Source organism: Chlorocebus sabaeus, chromosome 11 (genome assembly GCF_047675955.1).
Source record: "Chlorocebus sabaeus isolate Y175 chromosome 11, mChlSab1.0.hap1, whole genome shotgun sequence".
NCBI lineage: Eukaryota > Metazoa > Chordata > Mammalia > Primates > Cercopithecidae > Chlorocebus > Chlorocebus sabaeus.
Window position 1 is genome coordinate 12,890,572 of NC_132914.1, and position 20,237 is coordinate 12,910,808.

The following is a 20,237-nucleotide window of genomic DNA, read 5'->3' on the forward strand; positions in this document are numbered from 1 at the left end:
CATAAATTAGCAAAAAGGAATAATTTCCTCTTTATTGGCTTACAAATACACTTTATTTATCTCAATCTTTCTTTATTCCATGCAACTACATGAGAAATCTTTCACTCCAGATTGTAATAGCATATGCAAGCAATGGCTGAACTTACATTTCTCTCAACTTTTCTAAAATTCTGTGCTCTTAGTATGCTGCTGTTTTAAACTCTCAATTCTATGAACCAATCTTATCCCAATATTTCATTCTTAGAATATCAAACTATTTTGAAACCAGTTATTTTGGTGGGTAATTCCTCCTTAGAACACTGCCAAAGCCTGAGGCTGTATTTTATTATTCTAAAAGCCAGTATTTGTGATTCTCTTTAAAAAAAAAAAAAGAAAAAAAAAAGTATAGGCTGGATGTGGTGGCTCATGCCTATAATCCCAGCACTTTGGGAGGCCAAGGCGGGGGGATCACCTGAGATCAAGAGTTCGAGACCAGCCTGGCCAACATGGTGAAACGTTTCTACTAAAAGTACAAAAATTAGTTGGGTGTGGTAACGCAGGCCTGTAATCCCAGCTACTAGGGAGGCTGAGGCAGGAGAATCGCTTGATCCTCATGCCATTACACTCCAGCATGGGTGACAAGAGTGAAACTCCATCTGAAAAAAATTTTAAAAAAAGTATAACGTCGTGAAAGGAAAGGATTTGTGGTAGAGGCAATGTCAGTACTACCAAGACAAGATGACTAGTCTCTCTCTGGTGACCATTGTCGACTCATTTGGAGATACATCAGGTCCACAACTAAAACACTTTCTAATAAATACTGCAACGTATTTTAGAGGGGGATGTGTATTACCTGTATGACCTATGAGTGGAAGGACTGTTTGAAGAATATCCAAATTCCATAGTGTAATGTGATCGCTCTGTGGCTGGGGATGGTGGAGGGTTCAAAATCTAAAAGAAAAATAATTAAAACATTAAAGTAACAACACAGAAACTATTAGACTTTCTTTCAACTTTTCTTCCTTATCTCTATTAGTGTTTCTTAACAATACATTATTAGCACAATTCTTCTTTTCCAAAGAATTGACCTCAAACAGTACTTTGGGACGATGGCTTCCTCATTCCCTAAGACCTCATCATGGCTAAAAAGTGCAAAGTGACAAAAATGAAAATCTGTAACCTAAAAATCATTGGTCAGCACAGCTAGGTCCTGGTTATTTAAAATTATAAGTATTTAGAGAAAAATTATTGATTTAGGAGAAATTCCAGGTGTGCTTCCTCTTTTGGGAAGTCATAAAATGAAGCTCCTAATCCCTCAAGAAGTACCATTCAGTAGTTCTACTTTTACTTGAAATGTGAAAGTAATGCCCAATGCTTTCAAATATTCTGGTTATTACACAGTAACTTAAAAGACTTATAAGCATTGGGGGGCGGGATGTGGTAAATTCTTCTTTGAGCCCTTTATGCCTAAATTTCACATTCAAAAACGACTTTTACATTACTATCACTGATCACCCACATTTAAATGAGTTAAATATCTAAGATCCTATGTATGTTGCATTCAAAGGAAAACAGACTACTTACTGCAGGGAAGTAAGTGCCTTTGGTGCTTGAAGAACTACTTGATGATGCTCCTGTAACATGGGCTCGGTCGTAGGGCGGTCCACTGCTTCCCCCCATGATACTGAGGGAGCTGATCATTGATTTACCTCGAGACATTCCTAAAACAAAAGGAGGATAAAAACTGAAGATGAGTAAGACCTATAAAAATGTATCAAGAAATTTTATTCAACAGTAGGATGACAAATATCAATAGCCAAGTAGTCTGATTTTAAAATAACTTACACTCTTTTCCTATAATTGAAAACATTTAATGGAGAAAGGAAATGAATGTTCTCTAGAAATGAATGCTTCCACTGAAAAAGCTGGCCTAGAACAAAGCCAAGAACAGCTCCCACCTTCTCCCTCCCCTGGTAGAAGCAGAGCTATTTAAAATAAGGGCTTTTCAACCTCTTGGAGGATTTGAAAGGACTGTAAAGGGTAGAGGTTGTGAGGCAGGGTATATTAAATAACAGACTTGCTCAAAAGAAAACAAAAAACATTTTTTAGGGCACAAACAACATATGAAAGAGTATTTTTTCATCTAATGAATATAAATGTTGCTAGAATCAAAACTACCAGCGCTAAAGAAGAAATTCTATTTTTTCCAAGAAGCTTCCCAAATTCCACTAACTGAAAATAGGTATGGCACAAAGAAGCATTACCATTAACAGTTTAAAAACCATGTTTGTCTACTTAAGAGTTACACCCATAGTAAGTTCCTATTTTTAGAGGGTTTTTGCAAGGCACCTCCTTCTCCATATTCATTAAAAGGAAGGATTCTTTTAACTAAGGGCACCAGAAAACATTAAAAAGAATGCCACTTCCCTAAAGCAACATAGCCTACCCAAGTGTAAAACTTCTGGCCACTCAGCTATGCCTAAACTAGCCCTTTGTCCCCTGTTAGCACATGAAGTCAGGAGAAAACATAAGACATATTCCTCCCTTCTATCATCCAGCTGTTTACAAATCTTTGTTGGCTGAAGGGAGTCTTACATAATTTTTGGCCTCCTTTTATTCATGGGCTCCATAGTACTAGAGTTCCCTGGCAGTGAACTTAAAGAACCTGTGGTTTATAACTCTTTCACTAAATGACTGGCTGATTCACCTTCTGTAGCATGCACCCAGAATTGTAGTCAGAGAGGCTTAGAGCTTGCATATGTATTTGCTGTATATGCTCTCACAATTTCTACCAAACCATATCTAAGGCCTTCTGTGTAAAGAGAAGGTGCTAATAGTAAAAAAAGAACATTTGTTCTTCTAATTGTTTAAACTCAGAGTAATATGGTTTCAAACAGACTCTAGGTAGTATTCTCTTCCACAATGGAAACCTGGCAGTCTTGCAGGACCAAAGACTTGATTCTCAATGGATCCATCCTGACTCACCTGGAAGAGATCCTGACAAAGAACTTGGGTGTGGCACATAACCAAGAGGCACAGAAGCTGGTCCATGAACTACATAGTCATTAGTCATGGTTTCCCCATCTCCCTTCATACGTGGACACAACATCCTCTGGCAGATAAAGTATATAGTTCCAGACACAAAAATGGTGACAATTACTCCAATAACAGAACCAACTGTATTGGTGGCCTGTGGTGCTGGTTCTTCAGTTGGATCTACAATGAAGAATGCAGTATGGTTATTTAATAGAAAAAACAACTGTATATTCAAAATAGTAATCAAAAAGAGGGCTTGCTAATAGGAATGTGAAGCTATAAGCCTAATGAAGTAATTCATAAGCACTTTTCTTTTTTATGAATACATACTATACACCACACCCCAAGGACATATGGAATAAATGTCATCATTAGGAATCAAAATGAACTACCCTTAAGTAAAGACAGAAATAAAACAATAGGTTGCAAAGTGTAATTGTAAACTGACAGAAACAAAGATGGTAAATGAAGTACAGATTTAAACACCATTAAGAAGCTTTAATCCCAGCACTTTGGGAGGCCGAGACGGGCGGATCACGAGGTCAGGAGATCGAGACCATCCTGGCTAACACGGTGAAACCCCATCTCTACTAAAAAAATACAAAAAACTAGCCGGGCGAGGTGGTGGGCGCCTGTAGTCCCAGCTACTCGGGAGGCTGAGGCAGGAGAATGGCGTGAACCCGGGAGGCGGAGCTTGCAGTGAGCTGAGATCCGGCCACTGCACTCCAGCCTGGGCGACAGAGCGAGACTCCGTCTCAAAAAAAAAAAAAAAAAAAAAAAAAGAAGCTTTAAATAAATAAACAGATAAAATCCATTCTACTTCATTCTATATACCATACAAATGAACAAGGTTATTCCAAGATTTCAGGAAAAAATTTATGGCCAGAAGGGACAAACCTAGACAAGTCATCAACTGTTTTACCTGGAATGGTGAAGAAGCCAAAATCAGCTCTGAGCACATGTTAGATTTTAGATTTGAATAGTGACATTTAGGCCTGATGAATGAAAACTAGAAACTAAAGATGAGCCTTAGCTCTCAAATCCCCTATGCTGCTGGCCTTCAGGCTGTCTAGTTGCCTGAGACCAAGGAACATAAAGTCTTTAATACTTGATTACTGGAGGACTCACAAAGAAAGGCCAGATTGCCAGAAGAGGACACTTGCCCCAGGGATTCACCTTCCCTGCATCCCTGAGCTCCCTGAGGCTTTAAGACGCAGAGGGCATCAATATCAGAGGTAGAGGGAAAGTGAGCTTATCACAATTAGAGCATTACTCTTTCTATTCAGAGGGAAAATTCTTCCATTATGAACAATTAAATTATATCTCACAGTTGCAGATCCTTTAAAAAACTTCCTCCTGCTTCATCTTACCTCAAATCTCCCATCCATATAGCTAAACTCATCCTCTGACAGATTATATGAAAGAAATGCGTGAAAATGACATCTCTAAGTTACATAATATGTAGGGATTATCATTTACAAATTTAGTCTGTGGAATCTGAGGCATAGACTCTTTTTAGTCCTTAGGAACAACCGTTTCATCTTTTCATTCCTTTTTAGTGCCTTAACATTCCTTTGCAATGCCAAGCTTCAAAAAAGAAAAGTTTACATTCACTACCCTCAATTCCTAGTCTCTGGGTCACATTGTAACTCCCTGAAATCAAGACTTCCACCCTCACCACTGCACTGAAACTGTTCTGGCAACAAAGTTCTACTATTTGCCATATTCAATATATTCTTCATTTCACTGACCTCTTTACACACTACTGTTGGCTCCTGTTTTCTCTTAAAAAAATGTCTGATCAATATTCTTCCAAGATACCACTCTTAGTTTTACTATTTCTGATTATTCTTTTTCTGCTTTCTTTGTTGGCTTCATTCTCTTCTGCCGGCATCTTAAGTGCAGGTCCTTCCCAGAGAGATTTCTATCTATCACCTACTATTTTCCTCCTCGGCTTACTGTCCTGGGAGATTCTATCTACTGCCACAGCTTTGATTATCATTAATAAACTAAAGAGCACCACATCTCTCTTCTGAGCCACAGTTCCTTATAGTCAACTTCCTGAAGAGCTTCAGTGGGATATTCCATGAGTACCTCTCAGGCAACATCATCAGTCACCATCATCAGTCATTTCTCCTAGATTCCAGGGGTAAAGAGACCATAAATGAAGTCATCTAGTATAAGATAATAAAAAGTGATGGGGCTTGTGGCAAAGTACACGCCTGCCTAAAGGCATTTCACGTAAATTAAACATCACATCAATCAAATATTACATCTGCAGCCAAGATGTGGTATGGTACTTTGGTTTTCAGTTCCTGCTATATATCCCATTTAATGCCTCCAGTCACTCAATGAGGTCTGTGGGTCAACTTAAACTTATCAACTATATCTAAGTGGTTACCAATTCCTCTTTATTCTACTTCTGAAATAAGTCTGAAATCTGTTCTCTCCTTACCACCCCCATTCCTCCTCCTCATGATTTAGATCTTTATCATCTTCTACCTAAACTCTAACAGCTTCCTCTTTAAATTACAGGCTGCAAATCATTCATAAATGATGAGAATGATTTAGTGGGTTACAACCAGCTTTGAAAAAATGAAACAGAAAAAGTCAGAATGCATTCTATATAATATGGGTAAATATTGAAGTGTTGTGTGACACCTTTTTAAATGCATGAGCTCACATCTCCGTATTCCTCTTGATGTGATCAAAAGAAGTTTGAAAGCAACCAGCCTCACAGATTTCCCTGCCTATAAGCTTATCACCTCCAACCCACTGGCTTTACAGCTTCCGTATTGCTTGACCATGCTAGTCTTTCTCTTGAAATTTTCAGTGACTCTCCACTCTCCATTGTTAATACTGTCTATTTTCTTTAGAAGAAAAGCATAGTCTTCCATGATTGTACCTTTACCTATGTTATCTCTTGCTGACACTCCTCAACAGAGTCTGTATTTTGGCAGTCCCATTACATGGAGTTTCCCAAAGGTGCCTGTTTCACTCTTTTCTGCTTTTGAACAGTAAAAAAATGCAATTTCTCCACTTATCTACAAAATGAACACTATTCATTGATCAACACCCAACCTTTTTTTTTTTTTTTTTTTTTTTTTTGAGATGGAGTCTCGCCCTGTCACCCAGGCTGGAGTACAATGGTGCAATCTCGGCTCACTGCAATCTCCACCTCCTGGGTTCAAACGATTCTCTTGCCTTGGCCTCCTGAGTAGCTGGGATTACAGGTGCCCGCCACCAAGCCCAGCCAATTTTTGTATTTTTAGTTGAGATGGGGTTTCACAAGGTTGCCCAGGCTGGTCTCAAACCCCTGACCTCGTGATCCGCCCACCTTGGCCTCCCAAAGTGCTGGGGTAACAGGTGTGAGCCAGCACACCTGGCACAACACCTAATCTTAAATACCATTTTTCAAAGATGCCTTCCTTGATCAAGTCCATCTTTGTCCCTAAAAAGCTGACTTCTCTCTCATTTCTACTGCCACCTGTGTAGATTTCTATTACAGCACTTACACTCCATAATCAATGTATCTACTATGAGCCAGGCTATGTGTTTTTTAGGCTAAATGATATATATGTTAAATCATTTAATTTTCTTGCAGGCATCAGGCTAAGCATTTTGAAGATGAAGACCTGTAATTCCAGCACTTTACGAGGTCGAAGTGGGTGGACTGCTTAAGCTCAGGAGTTTGAGACCAGCCTGGGCAACATGGCAAAATACTGTCTCACTAAAAATACAAAAAATTAGCCGGGTGTGGTAGTGCACACCTGTAGTCCCAGCTACTTGGGAGGCTGATGTGGGAGAATCACCTGAGCCCTGGAGGTTGAGGCTGCAGTGAGCTATGACTGTGCCACTGCACTCCAGCCTGGGTGATGGGAGTGAGACCTTGTCTCAAAAAATAAATAAAATAAAATAAAAAATAAAGGTGAGGAAACTAAAGTTTAAAAAGAACAAATAATCTGTTGGGGGAAGGAGGTAGGATTCAAATCCAGCTCTGCTTAGTTCCAGAATTCCTATTCTTACTACTATTACAATAGGGGGACTTTGAGAAACTTGGTGCAGGTAGCATGTATCCTCAGCATACATAGCAGAGTGTCTACAACAGGGCAGTAAATGCTTGTTGAATAAATGAATGGAGTCTAAGTCTTACTGAGTAGTTCCACTTGAACTTTGTAAAAATACTAGCTTAAAGTTCTCATTACAGGTGAAAGAACTTTTAAATTAATCCTATCTAAATTCTATCAAATATATTTGACAGGGTGGACCTGGCTTAGGCTGAATTCCATTCAGAATTAAGTTTATCAATTTGGGATACATTATACGTTAGGGCAGGGATCCCCAAGCTCCTGGCCACGGACTGGTACTGGTCCATGGCCTGTTAGGAACTGGGCCACAAAGCAGAAGGTGAGCAGCGGGCCAGAAAGCATTACTGCTTGAGCTCCATCGCCTGTCAGATCAGTGGTAGCATTCGATTCCCATAGGAGTGCGAACCTATTGTGAACTGTGCGTGTGAGGGATCTAGGTTGCACGCTCCTTATGAGAATCTAATGCCTGATGATCTGAGGTAGAACATTTTCATCCTGACACCATTACCCAACCCCACTTGGAAAAACTGTCTTCCACGAAACCAGTCTCTGGTACTAAAAAAGTTGGGACTACTGTTTTAGGGCACTTGTCAATAGTTATGAACCTTTAAGAAACCATAGGCTATTTAGCCAAGGGTCCCTAAGTCCAGGGGTATACGTTGGCCTGTCTTCAGGATGCATTTTAAGAAAGCTCTTAAAATCTTCTAGCCATCGAGAAACTGGCGGAAACACTTTAAGAAAACAATAGGATACAGTTAAACATGGACTAACATTCAGAAACTAAGTTCAGACCAATTGATTTCTTTTTTTTTTTTTTTTTTTTTTTTTTGAGACTGAGTCTTGCTCTGTAGTCCAGGCTGGAGTGCACTGGCGTGATCTCGGCTCACTGCAACCTCCGCCTCCCAGGTTCAAACGGTTCTCCTGCTTCAGCCTCCCAGTAGCTGGGATTACAGGTATGCACCACCACGCCCAGCTAATTTTTGTATTTTTAGTCCAGATAGGGTCTGGTCTCAAACTCCTGACCTCAAGTGATCCGCCCACCTCAGCCTCCCAAAATGCTGGGATTACAGGGGGGAGCCACCATGTTCGGCTGATTTCTATGTATCTAAATGATTTGAGAATTTTGTAACTTTGGTTATAATAAAATAATATTCTTTTCTAGTACTTCACTAAATGTTTCTGTGATGATTTCTGTGCATAAGAGAACTGCTATGTTTAAAGAATTACTGAAAGCAAAACATAAAAAAACCTTCACACAAATAATTAGCTTAATATTAATACTTATTACTTAGAAAGGAAATCTTGATAAGTAAACCTCACACATAAGAAAAAAATTGTTTAAATTCTCTGTTAAGAGTAATTTATAGATCTCAGTCCTACTTACAACAATCCAGTTCATCTGACTTGTCACTGCAATCCACATTATGATCACACTTCTTGTGTTTTCCAATGCACTGACCATTGGCACAGCGGAATTGATCAATTAAACAAAGCACTGGAAAAAAAATGTAAATGGTTTTCTTATTTTTAATATCATGTAAAGTCAAACTCTGGCAAGAGTCAAAAAGTGCTTTCTGAATAAAAATGAAAAACAAATGAGACTTTTAGCTGTAATTTAAATATTATTCTCTGGAGTTCCATTGGTTGAGAGAAAAAAAGTGGGGTAAAAAAAATCCAGCAGGAAATTTCCTATTATTATTATTATTATTATTATTATTATTATTAAGACGGAGTCTTGCTCTATCGCCCAGGCTGGAGTACAGTGGCGTGATCTTGGTTCACTACGAGCTCTGCCTCCCGGGTCATTCTCCTGCCTCAGACTCCCAAGCAGCTGGGACTATAGGCGCCCACCACCATGCCCGGCTAATTTTTTGTATTTTTAGTAGAGACGGGGTTTCACCGTGTTAGCCAGGATGGTCTCGATCTCCTGACCTCGTGATCCGCTCGCCTCGGTCTCCCAAAGTGCTGGGATTACAGGCGTGAGCCACCGCGCCTAGCCTATTCTTTACATTAAATTCCCTCTTTCACTAAATAATTCTAGAGAACTTGGCTGGGTTGTTTTTACCACGGGAAAGGTTAGTAAAAGAAAGTGAAGAATATAAAACATGTTGGAGTGTAATTAATAAACCCACTAATTCAGAGCTCATTGGAAACAGTGACTATTTTTATATCCTGAAAGCCTGGTATGTTTTAGTTTCATTTCTCAATTTTCAAAGCTTATTAATTTGTATACATCTTACGCATATGAAGTGAATTAAAACAATAATATGAAACATGGTACTATGATCAGAAGTGATACAGTCATATGTACTGGAAAAACCCCACTGACACTAAGCCAAGTAATACTGAATTTTAAACAACTCAATGGGAAAAAAGGATTGCATGCTGAGGCACTGAGGAATTCTGGATACCTTCACAGTTCTTCTCATCTGATTTGTCCTGGCAGTTTGCATCTCCATTGCATCGGAGGGCACCATCAATACACTGCCCACTGGCACACTGGAACTGGGACTCTGAGCATACAGGACAATTGAGTTCATCACTGTGGTCTTCACATTCAGTAAACCCATCGCATCGCCAAGCCACAGGGATACAGTCAATTTCCCCCGTGAAACAAGTAAACTGCTGAGGAGAACATGTTGGAGGTTCTTCAAATGAACAAGAAGGGGAGTGACAAAAACACAATCATGGTCACACAGAAGTACAAACACATACCTGAGTGAAGCTCATTTAATAATTAACATACACAAAATACTTTATAATAAATATGATTTATAACTATCTCATCTATTCAAAGGAGAAATAAAGGTTTTCACATTACTTCCTTTACATTCACTATAAACTTTTGCCTGCAAAACTATAAAGCAAAAGTTTTTTCATATATTGTAATCCAAACAGGATTATAGTATTTGCAATCCATTACAATCTCACACATAACCTAGGAATAATCACTATAATTACCAAATATTTTAAAGTTAGCCTAGCACTCAAAAGTTTTCTAGCTCTAAGGTTCTCAAAGGATAGTCCATGAACCCTTAGGGGTTCCTAAGACCTCTTTCAGGGGACCCACTAGGTAAAAACTATTTTTATAATAACATTAAGATGTCACTGCTTTTTTTTTGGCTATGTCTGCACTGATGCTACAAAAGGAATAGTGAATAAAACTTGGTACCTTAGCAGACTCAGGGAAATAACAACAAACTTTATTAGTAATCACTGTACTATACACAGCCACACATGCACAGTTTAAACAAACACACAAAAAGACCAACTTCACTTAAGAATGTTACTGATGAATCAATAGAAAATTAATTATATTAAAATCAACCCAAGTGTATGCCTCTTTAATGTTCTGATCAATCAAATGGCAATTATGCATAAAGCTCATGTTGCAAACCTAAGCATGACAGTTTCTAATGGGAAAGCATTTGTTTTGAGTTGTAAATGCAACTCAAAATGGAATGTCATTTTTACCTGAAAGAATGACTGACAGGTAAATTATACAGTAGTTATTTACACTTGTCTGTTAGTGAATTACCTAAGAGTAACTTACGATATGACCATGGGTCAGAAAACCCTGTAACTTTCCAACAGAGAATATTGCAGATTACAGGTGAACATTTTACATGGGGAATTTTAGGGATTATTTAATAAGAGTCTATTATGTATTCAGCCCTACACTATCTATACTGTGTGGAGAATTAAAGTAGATAAAATATATCCATGTCCTTAAAGAGCTTTGAATTTGGTTGGGGATAGAAAGAAATTAATAAACATAAAACAAAGGACACTACTTTGAACTGCATGTCATGCAAACTGTGTGATATAGTTTGGGTATTTGTCCCCCACAAATCTCATGTTGAAATGTAATCCCCAATATTGGAAGTGAGGCCTAGTGGGCAGTGTTTGGATCATGGGGGTAGATAGCTCATGCCTTGGTGTCATCCTCCTGATAGTAAATGAATTCTTGGGAGAACCTGGTTGTTTAAAAGTGTGTGGCACTCCCTCTAGCCTACTCTCTCTCTGGCTCCCTCTTTTGCCATGTGACCTGCCTGCTCACTCTCCACCCCAGCCATCAAAGTTTCCTGAGGCCTATTCAGAAGCTGAGCAATACAGCCGGCAGAACCCTGAGCCAATTAAACTTTTTCTTTATAAATTACCCAGACTCAGGTATTTCTTACAGCAATGCAAGAATGGCCTAATACACAGTTGTATACATCTGTCAAAACTCGTTTTAATACGTACATTAAAAATAATTGCTAAATGTGCAAGCAAGAAAAAAGGCCCTTTAAAAGATATTTTCAAATGGAAGATGAGATCCTTGACTCAGTTTTATCCATGTTATCATTAACATAAAGAGAAATTTTTCTAGGATTTGCCTCACTTAAAGTAACAGTCTAGCACCCTGATAGGGAAACACATGCTTCTTTTTTGGGTGAGGGGTGGTAAAGTAAACATAAGATTTACCAATTTAACCACTTCAAAGTGCATGGCTCAATGACATTAAGTACATTCATATTATTGTGCAATCCCTATTTTTAAAAATTTCAAGTACCAGAGCTTAACTTTGTGTACGCTTCTGATTTCCCTGACTATGCTGTATGCCATCTCAAAGCTCTTCAAATCCCCTACAGTGCAGGCACAGTGCTCATAGCTGCTACTGAATACATGCATTATTTATTTTTTTAAAAACTTATAGTCCAAAGAATAAATTTACTTGTAATCCCACCCTAATCAACAATTTTTATATGTTGAATGCATATTCTTTCAATATTTATTACAGAAATATATATTTTATGTAGTTGTCATTTTAGCAACATTTTTACATCAACTTCATGATTATAAAGCTGTATAACTTAAATTTTATACAATAGCTGTATAACTCAATTATTTTACTTAATACTTTTCATACCATTAGAAATTAGTTAAAAATTTCTGCCACTGTAGATAATAGTATGATGTAGTCTTTTTCCTTCAGTTGAATTAACTTAGAATTATCCCCAAAAGGAGGATATCTGAATTAAGGGTATGAATACTATTATGGCGCCTGATACCATCATACTATAATTTAACAAAGGAATGTATCTATTTGTTATACCCGCTGAGTAATTAAACCAATTTTACTACGACAGTATCACTATACTCAGTGATATCTTTTTAAAAGTCATTTTTTACTAGATAAAAAAGCAATGGGAATTTGCTGATGGATGTGAACAAAAGAATATTCTTTCCATCAGACACATTCCCAACAATGACACATAAACTTAGAGAATCTAGAATTTAGTGGAGAAAGATTACAGGAGGTAGAATTAATTCATTTTGTTACCTTTTGGGAGAGGGGAGAGGCTACTTTAGTATTAGGAAGCATACTCATTCACAGGCTGAAAAGTGTGGTAATATACACGCAATAAAATACTATTCAGTCAAAAAAAGTAGGAAATCCTGTCATTGCAACAACACAGATGAACCTGGAAGACATCCTGTTAAGTGAAATAAGCTAGGCATAGAAACACAAATAGTACATGATCTCACTTATATGTGGAGTGTAAAAGAGTCAAAGAGTAAAATGATGATTATGAGGCTGGGCAGGGTGGCAGAGAAGAATAACAGAAAAGCCTAATATAGTACAAATGAATGGAATACAAGTAACCAATCAAGTTAGTAGACAGAGCAACTTCAATGCCTAGTCATAGAAGTCTAGGCTTAAGATATGGAATATGTTTGCACATTTAAGGTTGCACAAGAAAATTACAACATATTTACCTCCACATGATAGCTCATCTTGAAGCAGAACCAGGTGCATGGGGCAAGAACACCTTGTAGTACCATCTCCCTTTACAAGACAAATATGTGAACAGCCACCATTATCCTGAGCACAAGGATGCTGTCCTGCAAAGAGAAGAGGTGAGGATGGGGAGAGGAGGAGTGGAGGGGGAGACAAGCGGGAGAGGAGAAGAGAAAAAGGGACAACCGTGTCAAAACTATTTATGAAAATCAAATGTATAATCAGCTTGGACTTTTTTTTTTTTTAACTTTTATTATTATTATTATTTTGAGACAGAGTCTTGCTCTGTAGCTCAGGCTGGAGTACAGTGGTGTGATCATGGCTCACTGCAAACTCTGCTTCCCAGGTTCAAGTGATTCTCCTGCTTCAGCCTCCCAAGTAGCTGGGACTGCAGGCGAGCGCCACCACGCCTGGTCAATTTTTGTATTTTTCGTAAAGATGGAATTTCACCATGCTTGCCAGGCTGGTCCAGCTTGGACTTTTATTTCCACACAATATGATTCTTCACTCAATCTCTACACAACCTACAAGAAACTACTTCTATCTAACCACTGTCTTTATAATTTATATATAAAATATTTTAAGGCAATGGTAAAGCTCACGTTAATTTTTGTGAATATGAAAAAATGTTCACTGAAACTGAAAAATTGCTAGGGAGAGGCCGGGTGCGGTGGCTCACCTCTGTAATCCTAGCACTTTGGGAGGCTGAGGCGGGCAGATTGCCTGAGCTCAGGAGTTTGAGACCAGCCTGGGCACAACAGTGAAACGCTGTCTCTACTAAAACACAAAAGAAATTAGCTGGGTGTGGTGGCATGCACCTGTAATCCCAGCTACTCGGGAGGCTGAGGTAGAAGAATTACTTGAATCCAGGAGGCGGAGGTTGCAGTGAGCCAAGATAGTGCCACTGCACTCTAGCCTGGGCGGCAGAGCAAGACTCCATCTCTATAAACAACAACAAAAAATTCCTAGGGAGAATGCTGAAACTTGAGTATTATTCTATTTAAAATATAAGAATTCTCCTATATTAAGATTTTTAACTCAGAAAATCCACATTTCTAAAAGACTATTTCAGTCAAAAAGTGTATCTTAATGAGGAATCCATCGAGAATTAAAGAGTTATTAGAAGAAAAAAATTTAAAAGGCACATGTAACGGAACAATTCAGAAACAAAATTATTTGGTCAACTAAAGAAACCACTAGGCAACTTTTCAAAGTCTGTTTCACAAGTTGTATTTTTAAAGAATCATTGTTTGGAATTTTCTATTTAGCCTGTGTTAAAAGCAACCTGACATCTGTCATCACAAAATATGAACATCTAATATAAGCCACCATTTATTATTTGACTCTCTTCCACAATAACATTGGTCCTGCTTCAGTTTGTGTTGATGAGACTGAGGGAGTCAGCTATCTACAAATGAGCATACTGTCTAAAACAGACATCACATATTATATAGAATATACAGCCTATGCAGCAGTGTTTCTCAACCTTTAATTCCATGACATTTTTGATAAAAATCCCATTCTCTTTAATACTAAAAATTACCTAATATACAATCATATGAGTTATTAAATAAAAACTCTCCCTTGAAATTCTGAAAACCTTGAGATTTTCTGTAATGAAATATTCATATATCTACTGAATAAATAACTTAGGTATGATATCATTATGAAATTTCTATTAAATGTTCAGCCTGAGCTACAAGTCATACCATAAAATGACAACAATTTTTAACTTTCTAATTCTCAAATACTTGTAACTTTACTTCTAAATTCAGGAACTATACCAACATAATGAACACTTGTACAGGGGTACTCCTGTTTCCTCATTCTCCTTTTATGCTTAAATTCAATTTAAAAGCACTGAGCTGAGAAGTTACAGAATTTCGATAATTCTCTCTCTCGTACTCAATTTAATACTGGCATTCCTGGTACCATCATGTAAGATCGACAGTAGTGATTGCTAGGAGGGCACTTTTTAAACAACATTTTACATATATAAACTCATTTATTCCTCTCTATTATTAGGATAATTTTGATGATAGATATGAATTAAGAACTAGGCCAAGATGACTAGTCATTTTCAAAAAAAAATAAGAAAATATTTCTGGCTACTTTTCTTTCTTCCTGGGGCTCATGGAGATGGCTATTTTTCTCAGCTGGGAATTGAAATATTTATCCAAAAGGGGGGGGAAAAAACAAGCACTTACTGATTAAACAGAGTCTTCTCTATGTTTACACACTAATTTTTAGTTGTTTTGCTTAAGAATAAGGTTAACCCATTATAACTATATTCATCATTATATAATTTTTACTTTTTTTCAAGCTATGGGGGAAGTATAGAGAGGGAAGAAAAGAAACAGATGCTTTATGTTCTCAGTATTCTCAAAGCAATTGAAGGAGAGAAAAACAAGGCATGATAAGTAGTCACTGTTGTACCAGGAAATATTCTTTTTTAATGAGCAAGACCCATGCCTTTCCCCCGTTTCTGGTTTATGAGATCATGTTTAATTTGGAAAAGTTCCTGGATAAGGTTGACATAAGGCTTTAAAAGCATGAAGAGGCTGGGTGCAGTGGATCACACTGGTAATCTCAGCACTTTGGGAGGTCAAGGTGGGAGGATCACTTGAGGTCAGGAGTTCGAGACCAGCCTGAACAACATGGTGAAACCCTGCTTCTACTAAAAGAAAAAAAAAATTAGCCGGGCATGGTGGCATGCACCTGTAATCCCAGCTACTCTGGAGGCTGAGGCATGAGAATCGCTTGAACACGGGAGGCTGGAGGCTGAGGCATGAGAATCGCTTGAACACGGGAGGCAGAGGCTGCAGTGAGCCAAGATCATGACACTGCACTCCAGCCTGAGCGACAGAGCGAGACTTTGTCTCCCAAAAAAAAGAACACACACACACAAACATGAAGAGTTCAAAAAAAATGTCAAAACTGAAAGTGCATGAAAGTCTTAAAGGAAACAGAGTTTAAAAATACACAGAAGTACATATTAATTTATTATAACACGATTCCTCCAATTAGCTTTATCCCATGAACACTTACTGTATTCTTGAAGGTTCAGCTCCTTTACTGCATGAATGTCACTAAGCTGGGCAATTCGAGCTTGGACTTTGGTTCTACCCTCTCGACCTGTCATATCAATTTTTTCAATCATTTGCTGCTGTTTATCAATCCAATAGAGCCAGTTTTCAAACACAGTAAGTCCCACAGGCTGCAAAATGTTGGAGTCTTCTAATACTATCCGGTTAGCACCTTGGAAAAGGAGAAAATTCAACAGAAATGACTCATGTGGGTCAAGTAATACTTTTGGTAATTATTTACTGACTACCAGTTAGATTCTACAAGTATAGAAAAGAAAAAATAACAAGCTCTCTACCACAAAACTTAAAAATCATGCTAAGACATACATACACTAGAAAACAGCTAATAAACTAGATATTAATATGCAATCAAGAGCAAGGTAAGTGCCCAATACGTGGTAAATATTCTAGTTCATAGAAATGTAGAAAAGAACTTAGAACAGCAGTTTGAAAAACCCTAATTTATATATACAACAGACAAAAATGGCACTTCTCTGGAGGCGCAGTGGTGGTGAACCCAGAGTTCTGAGTATACCTGAGGTGTCTATGAAGAACAGCTTCACTCTCACCCCACCTGGCTTCTCAGAACACAGTTAGAAAAAATGACTGACCCACCCCAAGGTAAGAATTATTTCCAATCATCTCAGACATCGGGCCATCTAGACTCTGAGGAGGCAACTTCTGCTATTGTTAGACAGTGAGAAAGTTCTTTTACACAGTGGGCTAAAATCTGTGTTCATACCCTCCCTGCTTTATTCATAGTTTCTCCCTCACTCAAAAAGAAAAAATACACTCATTCCTTCTGTCTTTTTTGTAACAGTCCTTCAAATATTCATGGAAAGTTTTCATGGTTCCTAAGTCATGAGTTCAGTCAAAGAAAGACATTAGCTGATATTTTGGAAATATCAAGGGAAGTTCCAGGAAAGAGACAAGCATAATGCATAAATAAAGAAAAGTGAGGAGATATTCCAGATGGGAAGGCACTGAGTAAGCCAACATTCAGATGGTAGGCTAAGCACAAGTTTACTTATATATTCCCTCCTAAAACTCTACTAATATGGTGATTTAAAAAATTTTAGGCTGGGTGCAGTGGCACACACCTGTAATCTCAGCAATCTGGGAGGCTGAGGCAGGAGGATCACGTGAGCCTAGGAGTTCGAGATCAGCGTGAGCAACATGGCAAAACGCCATCTCTACAAAAAATACAAAAATTAGCCAGGCATGGTAGCATGCACCTGTAGCCCAGGTACTCAGGAGGCTGAGGTGGGAGAATTCCTTGAGCCAGGGAGGTCAAGGCTATAGTGAGCCAAGATCACACCACTGCACTGCAGACTGGGCGACAGAGCGAGACCCTGTCTCAGGAAAAAAAAAAGATAAAGAAAGAAACAAAAAGAAAATAATTTTTAAGGTATAAACCCATAAGGACAAAGAAGGCAGAATAACAGAAGAGAGCAGGAAAGGGATACAAATTTTGGAAGTTGGAGAATAGATAGACCAGGGATAATGACACAGTCGCCCAGAGAAAGCTAAATACCTACAGCCGGTGAAGCTAACAATGAAATCAATTAGCTCAGGAAGTGGAAGTACCAGAACGGAACAAAGGTAGGAGTTATGTGGCTGGGGCTGAAAGAGCAGTATTAATTGAAAAACGTGTAAGAAGTTACACAGCAATGTTCTCAGTATTTTTAAAGCCTCATACTAAATACAAACAGCTAACATCACCAAATATTTAAAGAAAACCTCTATCTTTAAATTTGAAGCCCAAGACAAACACAACAAAGGAACTTGGAGAAAAAGATATAAAAGCAGAAGAAAAAAATAAATACCAATAATTTAAAAAAAAAAAAAAAAAAAAAAAACCTAAATAGGCTGTCTTTAGAGGGGCAGAGCATTTGGAGAACAAAAAAGAGCCCTTGGAAATTAAAAACATGATATCCAAAAATTTCAAAGACAAATGCAACAAGAGGGTTGGGAGACAAATTTGAGAAGCTCTCCTCAGAAAGTATAACAAAAACACAAAGAGATGGATAATAGGTGAGAAAAATACAGCTATAGTCAAGAAGGTCCAGCATAAAAATAAAAAGCTCCAAAATAGGAAAATGAAAAACAAATTATCAAAGAAACAACACAAGAAAACATTTCAGAATTTAAGGTGTAGATTTCTAGACAGAAAGGATCAACCTAGTAACCAGTTCAATGAGAAGGAAGGGAAGGGGAAGGGAAAGCATGAGCATAGATTTTAAAAATCTTTTTTTTTTTTTTTTTTGAGAGGGAGTTTCACTCTTTCGCCCAGGCTGGAGTGCAGTGGCTCAATCTCGCCTCACTGCAACCTCTGCCTTCCAGTTTCAAGTGATTCTCCTGCCTGAGCCTCCTCAGTAGCTGGGATTACAAGCACCCGTCACCACGCCTGGCTAATTTTTGTATTTTTAGTAGATATGGGGTTTCACCATGTTGGCCAGGCTGGTCTTGAACTCCTGACCTTATGATCTGCCCACCTCAGCCTCCGAAAGTGCTGGGATTACAGGCATGAGCCACTGTACCCGGCCAGTTAAAAAAAATCTTAAAACAAAACATTAGCATATCAAATCCAGCAATAAATAAAAAGAATGTATCATGCTAAATTTTATTTATTCCAACATGAGAAAAGAAGGTAAATTCCTTAATTTGACAAAGGTTATCTACAGAAAAACCTTAGCAAAGAATACTTAATCATAAAGTACTGAATGCTTCCCCCAAGATCAAGGGGAAAAGGACTAGAAAGGAAGAAGAAGGGAAAGAAGGGGAAGGAGAAGGGGAAAGGAAGGGAAAGATGAGAAAGGGGAAGAGGAAAGGGCTGGGGGAGGGAGAGGGGAGAGAAAGAAAAAAGGAAAGAAGGGAGGAATCAAACAAAGGCACATTATCAAATTCTAGGATATTGAGGGGATAGAACATTTTAAAAGCTTCTGAAGGAAAAAGGAAAAGGATGGCATACAAAGAGTGAAATTACAGTCACATCAAACTTCCCAATGACACAAGATGCTCAAAGATAATGGAGTTCTATTTTCAAAATTCTGAGAGAAAACAGCTACAAAACATGAAAACAAATTATCAGCCGAGTGTGAGGAGGAAAAAAAATGCAAACAAGATCAAGAATTCTAACTTTTTATGATGAGCCCCTTTCAAGAAGCTGCTAGAAAATGGTCTCTACTAAGAAAACCAGAAGAAATGGAGTCCAGGAAATAGCAGGTTCAGCACCAAGGAGACTGGTAAGTACACTCCCACGACAATGGAGAAATGAAGTCAGCCTAGAAATCAAGCAAATCCAGACTGGAGCAAGATGATGAAGAAATCCCAGAGATGTGATTTTAATTATGAAGACAAATAGATGGACTGCTTGATGCATGTGCATTCATTGAAACAATATTTACGTTACACAAGTATTAACTGCAGGGGGGGAAAAAGTTTTAGAAAGAAATGTACCTAATATGCTCATAGCCATAAATAAGAAATAATTAAGTCTGCACTTAAAAAATTATGGCACTAGTTACAGGTGGGTCCTTTCTATCTGCAAACTTGTGCCTTGAATTCTGGAAAGTTCATAACTATGCTGGGAGGATGGAAGGAAAATTCACATGTGAATTTTGGGGACATATGGTCTAAGATAGCAAAATCTTTATCTTCCAAAGGAAGTCAATGTTTAATATCTAAAACTGAAAAATCAAGAAATAGCATTTGTAAGCAAGTTTATTTTAAAATAAGTGAAAGTAGATATGAATGCTTCTAAGCATGGGAGCTGAGAGCAGCAGAGTAGAGCAGAACTGTTTTTTGTTATAAGCCAGGTAGAACAGCTTGATATCCATAATATTTACATGTATTACTTTAATGAAAATTAAAATTAATTTTAAACAATAAAAAAGAATGATTTTTAAAGATTAGCTGGTGGTAATGAAAGAATGGTGTGAGGTAGACAACTGGGTAAAAAAGGAAGGCAATATGTCACTGCAGGCCCCCAGACAGTGGGGTAAGGACCTGATCTACTTCGATGCTGGTGAAAAATAAGTAAGCTACTGGAACCAACAAGGAAAAGATATGCTTATTTATTCAACAAACTAAGCATGCATTGGATGCAATTAGCTATAAAAGGCTATGTGGGTGGCTACAAATATGACACAGAAAAAGGTCCCAGGATAAAAGCATAATTATCTGTGAATACATAAGAAAAAAAATCAACCTGACAGTAACCTTTATCAGATAATAGAAAAAGAAGAAACATTTCTTTTTATG

The 20,237-nt window shown here is 37.9% G+C and overlaps 2 protein-coding genes across 4 annotated transcripts in view; one reads left to right on the forward strand and one right to left on the reverse strand.

The window, feature by feature from the left end:
• The window catches only part of BCL2L14 (BCL2 like 14), an 82,921-nt gene extending 65,046 nt beyond the window's left edge, over positions 1–17,875 (forward strand). The window contains exon 5 of the mRNA XM_073020493.1: positions 16,452–17,875. Within this exon, the coding sequence (XP_072876594.1) occupies positions 16,452–16,571 (120 nt within the window). The 3' untranslated portion in view covers positions 16,572–17,875. The remainder of the gene's footprint in view (positions 1–16,451) is intronic.
• LRP6 (LDL receptor related protein 6) overlaps positions 1–20,237 on the reverse strand; it is a 154,795-nt gene that overhangs the window by 7,662 nt on the left and 126,896 nt on the right. For all 3 annotated transcript variants that reach the window (XM_007967688.3, XM_007967686.3, XM_073020489.1), the window contains 7 exons: positions 15,937–16,146; positions 12,867–12,992; positions 9,515–9,751; positions 8,488–8,598; positions 2,965–3,195; positions 1,564–1,700; positions 833–930 (listed from right to left, as the gene is read on the reverse strand). In XM_007967688.3, coding sequence (XP_007965879.1) covers positions 833–930; positions 1,564–1,700; positions 2,965–3,195; positions 8,488–8,598; positions 9,515–9,751; positions 12,867–12,992; positions 15,937–16,146 — 1,150 coding nt within the window. The remainder of the gene's footprint in view (positions 1–832; positions 931–1,563; positions 1,701–2,964; positions 3,196–8,487; positions 8,599–9,514; positions 9,752–12,866; positions 12,993–15,936; positions 16,147–20,237) is intronic.